Source organism: Gobius niger, assembly GCF_951799975.1.
Source record: "Gobius niger genome assembly, chromosome: 11".
In the NCBI taxonomy this organism is placed as follows: domain Eukaryota; kingdom Metazoa; phylum Chordata; class Actinopteri; order Gobiiformes; family Gobiidae; genus Gobius; species Gobius niger.
Genome location: NC_136862.1, coordinates 33958543 through 33971525, shown reverse-complemented (window position 1 = coordinate 33971525; position 12983 = coordinate 33958543). Strand labels below are relative to the sequence as shown.

The window sequence follows — 12983 nt, the reverse complement described above, 5'->3', positions numbered from 1 at the left end:
CAATTTGTGCATCCATCAGCAGGACCATGGACTCGCCTCAGAATGGCACTGCTAGAATATGAAGATGATCACTCAATACACTTCTTTTAACCTATAGGAGCTACAGCTCTTTATAAGTGCACACAAATGCAACATGCACCCGTGAACAGATAAGGTGGTTAAAAAAATACATATATATATATATATATATATATATATATATATATATATATATATATATATATATATGGGAGTTAGAGCAAATCACAAATATGGGAGTTAGAGCACTTTGCATTTTTTCATTACACATGTGGAGGAACGAAAGAACAAAAGTTTCATCTAAATCTGAGAGGGTCACCTGGAAGGATTCTGTGAATTTGGGTAATTTGGGACAGAATGGGCCTCCTTTTAATTGACTTTCTAGGAGCACCAGCCCGGGCAATGGACCGGGGAACATGTTTTGAAATGCATGGGTTTCTTGTACTTGTTAACAATTCATATGTTAGTCTGAGCACAGGGCTTTATAGATCATCAGGCAAGAGGTTACCGCCCCTTTTTTGGGGATAACAGGAGCTCTCGTACATTGGAATGTATGAGAAAAGATAATCTGAGAACTATTCATTTACATGTGAAAAACTTTTTACTTGTTTTATTTATTTATCGAATGTGAAAAGGAAGCCATGGAAGTGGCCGGTTCCTTCAGATAATTCACAGAGAAGACAGTCAACATGTTTAAAATGCTGATTCTAACGTTAATGTGCATTATTGTTTATTTTTATTTGAGCAGTATACATTCTGCTCAAAAGGAATAGACTGAAGCAATAAGCTTATGAGCACCAACCCCCAAACTTAATGCAATCATAAAAAAAGAAAAAAAAAAAAACATTTCTCCATGGCACAAAAAGAAAAAAAACAAGGAAACAACAGCAAAAACGTGGATTATATGCAGGGCCGCCTTAACCAATGGGCTAGCAGGGGCTGGAGCCCAGGGGCCTACAGTATTCAAGGGCCTATCACGGGGGTCGGCAACCCGCGGCTCCGGAGCCGCATGCGGCTCTTCGGCCTCCTTGTAGTGGCTCTTTTGTCCCACTGGAGCAGCACCGAGTATATCTACAAGGAGAGCCGCTTCTGATGAGTAATCCATCAGAACCGCGCGACTCCTAAATTAACGACGCCTCTTATTGATCCGCTTTGCGCTGCAGCTTCTTTATACGATAAACCCGCAGGCGCAGAGCCGCTGCAGATACAGGCCTGCAGATACACGCACCACTCGCACCATCCCAAACGTCTGCGCTGTTTTAGGATCCGCGCTGCACTTTGTAAAAAGCCCGTCTGAATCTGTCGTCTTTATATGCGCTTATACTGCAGCTGCTGCGTTATTAAGAACCAAAACAAAGCGCACGAGCTGAAACATGTGCTTTTGCGCTCGCTCGTATTATTCAGAAACTACGACGCTGAAGGGCTGAGAATATCCTTCGACACTCGTACATTAAAACAGAGTGTCTGCCACTGAAATAGCTTTAAATCCCGTTATTTTAATAACCATTCTACATTAGCTTTATAAAAATGCTTTGAGGAAGTTTATTTCAAAACAGGTCATTTATTGTCATATTATAGCCTAATTTATAGCCTATTTTTGAATGAATTGATGAGCGAAATGATAAAGAACCGCCCTGGGGCCTATGGGTAGCCTACATTAAGGTGGGCCTGATTATATGCATTCTCTGATAATAGAAGGACAAATTTCAAGATGGCATGTACATTAAGTAAGATTACATGACTAAAACTGATTGTACTGTATTCATTCCCTAAAAAGAGTAATGCTAGTGTGGCATAATCAGTTTTATGCATTTTAATCCAATAAAACTTAATGTATTTTAACATAACTAATGGACAGCAGATGGCGCCAGCGCGCAAAAGGTATAAAAGCCCACCCTGGTTCACACGCACTTCCTCTGTCTTCCTCCGGCCTGGTTGGGCTGGCCCAGAGGTTGTGCGCAATGTTCTACGGGTGCAGGTAGCTATGGTTCGTTCGTCCTTTTCAATATTGGTGTAGCCGCTAACGTAGCTTTAATTTTAGCGTTGCAGGTGGCCGACAGCTTCACGCGCACCACCTCATGGCGTCCACGGCTCTCTCGGTGTGTTTGTTTGGTCCGGGGTCTGCCGGGGCCCTTGCTTAACCGGGAGGCTATCGAAGCACCGCACCGGCCGAGTAGGGCTAGAGATGGGCGTGCGACGGTAAATTGGCTTGCCTCGTCGTTAGCGCTGTTAAGAACTGCTCCGTAGCTAACCTTTTTATTTACGTTTAGGTGGACCCATCTGCTGCTGTCTTGTTTCGTCTTGTTATGTTTTCGTTTTGTGGTACGAACTAAAAAGCTACTGTGAACCAAACGAAAATACTGTGAACCAACAGACTTAAAGTGAACAAACTGTTCAACTGAATGTAACAAATGGTGAAATGTCTAGCGTGAACGAAAAGTATGAAACGAACAGAAAGATAAAAAAAGGTACAACTTGGAAATAAACTAAACTGTTAAAGGAACATGCTGCCTCTGTCCTTATGGGTCGAACCTGTGTGCCTTAAAGCACATTTTTTCCAGTTTTACTGGATGGCGTTGTCTGGCAATTTAATTTAAACATACATCTACCACTCGTAATGTCACACTAGTTACAAAACAACAACGATCAAGCTACAAAATGAAACCGTAATCAGTCACATGCACAATCCTGCAGGATGCACACGTTCACACGACGTACAAGCGCGTGTACCCTTTGGTGAATGAACTTCCTTTTATTGACATTATTAATAAGCAGCATTGTATTGTGATTTGCCTCATTGACAAAACAGAACTTGTTACATTTCAAAGCGGCTTCTCAAACACGGACCGAACTTACAAACCACTGTTTGAACTGTTCATATAATTACAATAACTACAATGATCTTGTTTCATGTAAGATGTCGAGTACAAAGTAAAAGAATTAAACCGTTAATATATTCCTTTCAGATTGTTACCAATGCCAAACTGAGTCACTTTTATGTTACAAAGGCAACAATCAATATACATATTATGCTCCGTGACTTTGTGATGACCCAGTTGTCATGACCATCCATTTTTTTCATTATATATGCATACATTTTAAAACCGAGAATCTGTAATTAAGCCTAACGCTGAGCATGTTTGATAGGCTTTAATATTGTTGTTACAAAGTGCATAATACACAGCCACACTGTGGAGATATTTCCACAGTCATGAGCCCTGACATGGCCTTGACAGATGCTAGCAATCGATAAACTAGCTCATATACGTTTCCACAGACAGTTGACGTGTCCTTAATCAAGAACGGCCATTTTCCTGTGGTTCTGATCACAGGTTTTGAATATTTTATCCCCAGAACGAGAAATAACCCTGTTCCCAAATACACACCAATGTCATTTTTAACTCTTGATTCCCCCAAAAGGAGGCGCTGATCAGCAACAGTTCCCGGATGTTGCTCCCATCTACTGCTTCAGCCAACTCCATTTTGAGCATCCAAAAAGGAAATAAACTAAACTAATTCTCCTGGACCTTATTCTATTCTGGAAGTATATTTTTCCCTCGAGTTTAAAACATCAATCACACATCTTAAACATGTTCTTACTTCATAGATCTACTTTGCAAACATGACACTTGTGAAACATTTGTGAAAGCAGAACAGACCATGTGCCTGTTGTGTGTCAAAATGGAAGTCAAAGGCTAAATTAGCACAGAGTTAGCTTTGGTGATCCAAGTCTCAGCTCACTATGAACTCCAGCTGAGACGAGCTTCTGATCAACTCAAGTGAACCATTGGAGAGGAGAGTCCCTGAGAGCCACACACAAGCTTACGCAACCGCTGAGAAATATGAATAGAAAATAAAATAAATAACAAAATAAACATGCAACCATATGCGTCAGAAGATTAAGAATAAAATGGAACGATTTTTTTTGTCAAAACAAACCCTGCTCAGAGCATCACTTCATTGAACCTGAGTCCGTGCTGACTTGTGCTTTAGCTCATCTCCAAAGAAACCTGAACTAGCACACATACACATGAGTGGATGTGTTTTTATTGATGATGCTCCTGCGCTGTCGGGGCTGTGTCCCACATTGTTATGATTCTCTGTTTACAATTGATGAACAGAGAATTATCAATTGATAAACGGAAATTGTTACTTTTCTTTGCACATTACTGGAAGGAGGCTGGTTCCTGATGGAGTCATTGTGAAATCCACAGGAAACAGATGGAGTGAGTCCGCATCACTTCTTGTTTCACTTCTTCATCTCTGGTTTTACGCAAACCAGTGATTCAGTCCAAAAGCTGATTAACAATTATTATTTTATTATCAAACATACACTCAAATCAAAAATATTTGTAGAATTAAAGGAAACAGTTTAACAGTTGGTGCCTCCTTCCGCAGACCCTGAGTTTCTCTGCTCTGCCCATGCAGCCGCGTCCTCCCTCTCTTCGCCTTCCTTTCTCACTTGCCGCTCCAGAGAACCCTACATGACGTAAACGTGTCATGTACTACATTTGTATGAGCGGGCGTTGTATCATCGGTCGAATGGGCAATTAATAAAACAGCGTGGCAAATGCTGTTCAATGCCATTGGATCACAATGGCCTCAGTGTGGTGCCTCTCGGAGACGTTATGAGCGCAGAGGGTGCAGCAGCACCTCTGCTGCCTTCCTCAGAAGTGTCACAGAACAATATCAGCTCTGGTTAATGCACACTTTAACTATTGCAGGAGTTCACACTCCCCAGGTACAAAAGAGAGCAAGAACACAAAAGCAGGTGATATAGTATGAAACAAACACACTGGTCATCACCATGGCAATCAGAAGACATAACGTCCTTTTTATGGATAGTGAACAGTTTGTTGCTGTGGTTTACATTACTGTGGCAGTATTGCTCCCTGACATTTGAACAAAGGTGCCGATAATCTTGTCCTTGTGAAGAATTGTTATGTTATGAATATGTTACAAAAGTTGGGAATGAGTTTGCATCACAACTAATAATTCAAAATTCACACACACCCTTTCATTGTTTTGAAAGAAAGAAAAGACAATTAGGTTCTGGGTTCATTATGTCTGTCATACCTTTTCCTAAAGACACATACAAAAAAAAACTTCCCAAAAGTCCAGCATTAGTTTCATTTCTTTCCCTTTATAGCCTCAGAAGGTTTTGGTCTGATTCCCTCACACAGGCTGACTATAAACATTGATCACAATGATCCACAGCTCATTTTGAACTTCTGACATCTCTCAGATGTAAATGAATGTGTGGTTCCTACCGGAGTCCTGAGAGAGACCAGATCCAAGGGCCAGACACAAGACCAAGATCTGCAGCATCTTTAAAGTCCGGGTGCAAGTGCGGGCTAGAACGAGCTTTAGTCTGTGTTTAATCCGGGTTCAGACCAGTTTGAGTCTAGGTTCAAACAGAACAGTCCACTGCAGCTCTGATCCAGTCCTCTTTGGTCAAATTATGTTTATTCCGAGACACACGAAACTGCGACTTCCCTAAAAACAGGAGTAGGAGATTGCACAAGAGCCGCATCAGCAACATTCACAGCAAACAATATTTCCCTAAATTTATCAGCAATGGACTGAGTTTTCATTTCATATGTGCACCAATGTTCTTCCTGTAAATGTGACAAAAATTAAAAAAAAGAATGGGATGTTAACCGGGATTCAGGACTGTTTTGTTGATTATTTAGGCCAGGGGTGACAGTAGCTTTTTTTCTTGCCGGTATACATATGTAGCTCTGTATCAAGGCCGTGGGAACCCAGGGTGCTGAGGGTGCTGCAGCACCCCCTGGTGGATAGTTTGGAAACTGCATGCAACATTAATAAATAGGAAATGTGTGCAGAAAAAGCATTTTTGGGGTACATTTTGTCCCAGGGGACAGGGAGGAATAAGCAGATCATTGCAGATCAGACGCTCACAACCATCAGGATGAATCTTGGATCATTCCTCTTTACAAAACTGCTGCAGTTCAGTCAGATTCAGGCGGTGTACTTACTTATTCCTCCCTGCCCTGTGAATGTTAACCAGTGGGGGGTCCGTCCCTTTTCACCCGCTTCCAGTTCGTGCTAGTGGCAGGCCGTGATATTGCAGCCAGCAGCCCAAAAGCCCTTTTCGCCATAGACAATCATGTAAAAGTAGCAGCCTGTAAAATGGTCCACAGGGCATCTGGAGTTTCAGACTAAGGCAAATATATTTCTTTAAAATGACTATTTTTAGGACATATGAAGCCTAGGCGTTAATTCAACCTGGGAGACGATTTTCAGCAACACATACCTCCAGCCAATGATCGCTTCCGAGAGGGCCACACCTTTGCATAAGAGCCGCACCTCCATAGCAGCCAATCATCGCCCTCGGTCCCGCTTTTAAGCCCCAGCAATCATGGTTCGTTTGCTTCCCAGCTGCGCTGCGACCCGCCTCCACCCCATCTCCGCCTCTCCCATCCACGGCTTCTACCTGCTGCGGCTTCACGGGTCTTCCATACCACCACCAGTGTCCAGGCTCCGGGGGAAGGCATCCCTAACTACAAGCTGTTTATCCATACTGACTTTCATACATCGATGTTACCGCCGGGGTCTGATCGCCAAAACTAATATACATGTCAATAAATCTTCCTAATCACTGCTTTCGTCTGTTTGAGTCTATCCAGGTTGAATTACTTTTTTGTCCGTAAAAACATTGTAAAGGATCAAAAATATTTTTTTCAAGTTTCCCAATGATGTGACGTCACCGGTGCTGTGGACGTGCGCGAGCGTGATGACTCATGAACAAGCAGAGTTCTCCCTCGTGTGATTTAGCGAGAAAAACAAATGGACGGACTGGACTAAAAACAAACATCTCAAGTAAGTTTATGTTTCTCTAAGTCTTTAACCCAAAACTAAATACTAAATGTATCATGAATCTAGCATGTGTTTATACAAGTATAACAAATGAAAATGGATGAAAACACTGTAAGCAGCACATTTCTAAAAACATAGCTGAAGTACATTTGAAATAATGGCACTAATACACTGTAGCTTGTGTTATTTGATTTAACAAATAACTGTCAAATGATGTAAATTGCTAGCATAATTTAATGAGCCTGGTAACTTCAGTACTATGTTATTTTAGTAAATAATTGTGCTGTATGTCACTACTAACGTCAAACCCTGTTGACTATTACTTTATTGCACTATGTGGTATCACTTATACCTACTGCTCACACTTAATTCACCTACACATTTATACACTCACACTCTGCTAGTTGCTGTCATCATAGTTTAAATGTAATCTTCTTTATGCATGCCCTTAAAGTCTTATAGTTTTAAGTTAGAGTTTATTATTTATCTAAGTTATGTTTTATGTTTCATGTTGCATGATTGAACCGAAAATAATTCCTAGTTGTGTGGGCCCGTGGCCATTGTGTTTTGTTGCATGTCTGCCGTGGTTTGTTTTGCATGTTTTGTTAAACATTTTTTGTTGTATAAGTTGATTGGCGCGGCCCGCCCACGCCACGCCTCAGACAATTGGCCAGGCGCACCTGCTGACAATCAGCGCATCAGCAGAGAAGAGAAAGTGGGTCAGAGCAGTGCTTTAAGTGGACAAAAAGAAGTGCATGTACTCTATTTTTTGCTAAGACCCCCCCCCCCCCTAAAAAAAGACAAAAATAGGCCTATATATACTATGTTATATTTTCCCTTCTTTTCTTATATATTTTTTTTATTACAGTATAAATAATATTGTAATAATGCTGGACTGTATCATTTATATCATGTATTCACTTAGTCAGATCTGCTCAAATAACTCATGATGACAGCACAATGCTAAGAAAATAAGCTTTGTGAACGTCCATCTGCATAATAAACAACAGTAATGAAAGCCCATCTTACCATTAGAAGACAAACTGTTTTAGCTGAACTCTTACAGGTGGGTGTCTCTGAAGCTCTATTACAGATGTGATTCTTACAGGCTAATGTCTGTGTTTTCCAAAGTGTCAAACACTTCCATGTTCTGTGCTAGGGATGTCCCAATCCGATCACGTGATCGGAAATCGGGCCCAATCACGTGGTTACAGACTCGATCGGAATAGGACAATTGGTGTGTTCAAGATGAGCCAGACGGACGCAGTTTTGACAGCCGACTGCAGACGCACGGTGCCAGTTAGATTTCTGTCCGACTTGCTCCAGACGGGCTCTGATGTCACGGGCACGTGGGGCACGGAAAGATCGTGAGACCCCAACGAGAGCAGCCGACTTGATCAGCCGCTGCATCTCTCCAGAGGAACTGCAGCGGCTCCACGGCCCCGTGCATGACGGGAAAACGCCCACCTGTCCTCACGCTCAGGTGATTGGATTCCAGTCTGCTGTGATCAGAGACGTGCTCCTCGCCCCCTCCTCTCTCCTCAGCAAAACTAAAACTGATAACTATAGTTATGTATCGCCCCTAAAATAGAGCTCATGTCTGATGCTCTTACAGAACAACTCGTGATTTAAAAGGACGTGTTTTATCTCACAAACTTGAACAAACAAACAAATGGGAACGTTTTCTCTGATGAGTCTCTGGAGTAAAGGAAACAGAGCAGGAGGTGAATGACTTTTATTTAGGATAAACTTTAAATGAACGTGATATCTGAACGAGACGTTGCGTGATCTGAGGCCGCTCTCGTGAGTAGGGGATAGCTGCAGACCCGGAGCCGAGACAGAAATACCGTGAAGCGAATCCAACGTGATAGTGCGCCCTCTGCTGGTAAAGACGGATATACGACGGTATTAGGTCTTGGGAAGATTGATTTGATCAACTCAACGAACGTGAGACTTTAACCGAGTTATTTCATTTTTGATTTCTTATGAACCAATTTTGAAATTGTAGATGCTTCTGTTATTTGATAAAGATAACATAACATATTAATTTTCTGCTTAAGATAGCGTTTATGCAGTTGTAAATCAGTGAAAACAATAAATAATCCCAATTACATGATACCCAAAAGATGCAATTGCAGGCTGTAAAGTAAATATATAATTTATTCATAATTATGTATTATAATTTTGATATGTGCTGTAATGTATTGCCACTTTTATTGTGAAGGTTAACATGCGCAGAAACAGCGCCGGATGTTCTTGGTGACTGATGCCTGGCTGAAAGAGCACACACGAGCCTTGTAAAACTTTTATCGGTGTTATGTTCGACATTAAAAGAGACATCGACGATACCGGTGTGATTCCTGACTTTGCATAACACTACATGGTGTCAGAAGACGTCCGAAGATGGCGAAATTCCCACCTCCAGAAGCTTTTGATTTTTCACTGCCGGAGCATTGGCCAGAGTGGCGGCAGCGATTTCAGCGCTACCGCGTAGCCAAAAAGCTCAACCTCGAGGATGGAGAAGTCCAGGTCTGTACACTGCTGTACTCGCTCGGGAAAGAAGCACAACAAGTGTATAAGACATTCGTATTTGAAGAGGGGGAAGAAGATGACGATTACGAGATCGTCTTGGACAAACTGGATAATTATTTTGTCCCAAAAGTGAGCACAATACGAAAGGGCCCGTTTTCATCAGCGCACTCAAAGATCTGGAGAAACCGCAGAGGAATACATCAGAACACTCCACGAGTTGGCAAACACCTGTGACTTTGGCCGTGTTAAAGAAGAAAATATTCGTGACAGGCTAGTCATAGGAATACTAGACAAAGAAATGTCAGAGAAATTGCAAATGATGCCTGACTTAACCCTCAGTAAAGCCGTGGAGCTCGTGAGACAGTCAGAGCAAGTGAAACAGCACGTTAGCGAACAAGGGGCTAGTGCTAGTGCAAACCTAAGTGAAGTGGCTTCTAAACGCCAGCCACAGAGACAAACAGAGATACAGTGAAAGCCATGTGAACAAAGCACATAATGCTGGGGAAAAAGTGAAACATTACCAAAACAAAAGCAATAAATGCACAAGATGTGGTCGTGTACATCCAAAGAATGATAAATGTCGGGCTAGAAATGCCGAGTGCCGTAGGTGTAAGAAGCTGGGCCATTTTGCATTCGTATGTCACTCCCGTGTGGTCAAAGAGGTTATTACACCCAAAAAAGAAAGCAACAGCAATGAGACCTACTTACTGGGAGGAATTACAGACGTGGAAGATTCAACAAAGGCATGGACTGTGAAACTACCAATACAAGGAACACACATCACATTTAAGATTGATTCAGGGGCTGACACAAGTGTTATCCCAGACGAAACATTTGACAAGCTTGCCTTCAAACCAAAGCTGAGAAGACCAGCTAACAAGCTAGACGGCCCAGGAGGTAAACTGAACTGTGTAGGTTATTTTATAGCCACTACGATGAGGAAAGAAAAAAGATTCAGATTGAATGATGATGATTAAAGGCTCACAAAACAGTCACCTCCTGAACCACAATGTTGCAGTCGCCATGGGCCTGATAAAACGAATTGAAGAAATTAAAGCTTCAGAGCAGATCATTGACTCTTGCCCTAATGAAGTAGGGAAGTTGAAAGTCAAGCCCATCAAAATCGCTCTCAAAGAGAATGCAGTTCCCTACAGTGTGACAACTGCAAGGAGGGTGTCAGTGTCCATGTTACCAAAAGTGAAGAAAGAGCTGGCTTGCGACGTTATTCAGCCAATCTCTGAGCCAACGGAGTGGTGTGCTCCGATGGTTCCTGTGCCGAAAAAGAACAAAGAACAACCCAGAATCTGCGTTGATCTAAAAGTGCTTAATAAAGCAGTCAAAAGAGAAAAGTACGTTTTGCCAACTGTAGATGACATTTTGCCCAAACTTGCAGGTGCTAAAGTGTTTTCTCTATTAGATGCAGCAAGTGGTTTCTGGCAAATACCACTTGATCCGGAGAGTGCAAAGGTAACTACTTTTATAACTCCATTTGGCAGGTACTTTTTCAACAGGCTACCATTTGGGATCACCAGCGCCCCAGAAATCTTTCAGCGAGAAATGACAGAGCTTCTGAAAGGACACAAAGGTGTAGCAGTTTACATGGACGATATACTGATATATTCAAACACTCCAGAGGAACATGAGGTGAAACTGCAAAAGACACTGAACACGCTCAAAGAGGCAGGGTAAAAGCTAAACCATGAGAAATGACTCCTGCGTCGGCAACAACTTAACTATCTTGGACATTGCATTGATGAGCATGGCATAAGGCCTGACAAAGCAAAAGTAAAAGCGGTCACAGAACTTGAAGCACCAAAGAATGTTTCAGACCTGAGGCGGATACTAGGGATGATCCACTACTTAGGCAGATACCTACCAAACCTGTCTGAGGTCACTAAACCTCTCAACGACCTACTCAAAAATGATGTGACATGGACTTGGGACACTGCTCAGGAAGTAGCGTTCAGTAAAGTGAAAGAACTTGTCACAAACTCACCTGTACTCCCATTCTACGATGTAACTAAACCAACTATTGTCAGCGCAGATGCGAGTAGTTACGGTTTAGGCGGAGTCCTACTCCAAGAGCACGGTGGACAGTTGAAACCTGTGAGTTTTTGTTCCAGAACACTCACTGAGGCTGAGCAACGATACGCTCAAATAGAGGAGTGTCTCGCAGCAGTATGGGCGTGCGAGAAGTTCAGCAGATACCTCTATGGACTAGACTCCTTCACCTTGCAAAGTGATCTTTGCACTATATATATATATATATATATATATATATATATTATATATATATAAAAAAAAAAAAATCCTATCTAATGTAACCTATGTCTTTAATAAGACTCAAAGAAAGGGTGATGTAATGTAATGCCGGTTTTATTGTGAAGGTTAACATGCGCAGAAACAGCGCCGGATGTTCTTGGTGACTGATGCCTGGCTGCAAGAGCACACACGAGCCTTGTAAAACTTTTATCGGTGTTATGTTCGACATTAAAAGAGACATTGACGATACCGGTGTCGATTCCTGACTTTGCATAACACTACATGTGCTGTGACTGTTGGTGAGCAATGTCCATGAATCTATTGAGGAGCTTTTCATTGTCTTTGAGCTGCGCTACCAGTCTCTGGTTGTGGAGTTTTAGATCTACGATAATTTTGACCGGGTCCTGGTCCTTCTGAGGGCATGACGAGGACAGGGGCAGCTAGCTAGCTGCTGATAAAATCCAATAAAAATGTCACCATAAAATGCTGGGTAAAAACAATAAAATGTGAGTAAAAAATAAATAAATAAGTGAGAGTAAAAGCTCAGCACGAGACAGCTACTGACAAGCGACTTCACCAGCTCGCGCATGCGTACATGACGTCAATGAACCAGCGTGGTAGTAAATACTACGCTGACCAGTATTTACACTGCGTTCCAAATTATTATGCAAATGACATTTTTCTAAGATTTTCTAAATTGTCAACTCAAATGAGAGTCAGCATAATTTTCAAGTCTTTACCTGGTAGAGGATCATTTAAATGTGGTGGAAAAAATCTCCCAGTGATAACAGTATTTTTTTCAAAAATAAATATAGTAAAAACCTCCAAATCCACTGTTTCAAATTATTATGCAACTCATCGTTTCAATACATTTTAAAGCTTGTAATTAACTGAAAATGGTCATTTTTTGAATGTGTAGCATTAGGAGGTCATATTTACTGAAATCAAAAGCTATTTCAATCAAAAAAATATAGGAGCCCTTGTGTGATAGCAGCTTCAAAATTCTTAAATCCATTAAAATTGTGAGTTTTTGGACAGTTTCTGCTTGGATTTGTTTGCAGGATGTTAGAACAGCCTCCCAGAGCTGCTGTTTGGATGAAAACTGCCTCCCACCCTCATAGAAGTTTTTTTTGTTGAGGCTCCAAAGGTTCTCAATAGGGTTGAGGTCAGGAAAGGAGGGGGTCCACATCATGAGTTTCTCTCCTTTTATGTCCATAGCAGCCAGTGATGCAGAGGTATTCTTTGCAGTATGACATGGTGCGTTGTTATGCATGAGGATGATTTTGTTAGGGAAAGCACGGCTCTTCATTTTGTAGCATAGAAGACAGTGG

The 12983-nt window shown here is 41.8% G+C and overlaps 1 protein-coding gene across 1 annotated transcript in view; it reads right to left on the bottom strand.

Moving 5' to 3' along the window:
• LOC306970363 (macrophage colony-stimulating factor 1 receptor 2-like) overlaps nt 1-5501 on the bottom strand; it is a 60392-nt gene extending 54891 nt beyond the window's left edge. The window contains exon 1 of the mRNA XM_079566319.1: nt 5289-5501. Within this exon, the coding sequence (XP_079422445.1) occupies nt 5289-5346 (58 nt within the window). The 5' untranslated portion in view covers nt 5347-5501. The remainder of the gene's footprint in view (nt 1-5288) is intronic.
• Nucleotides 5502-12983: the final 7482 nt, after the last annotated feature.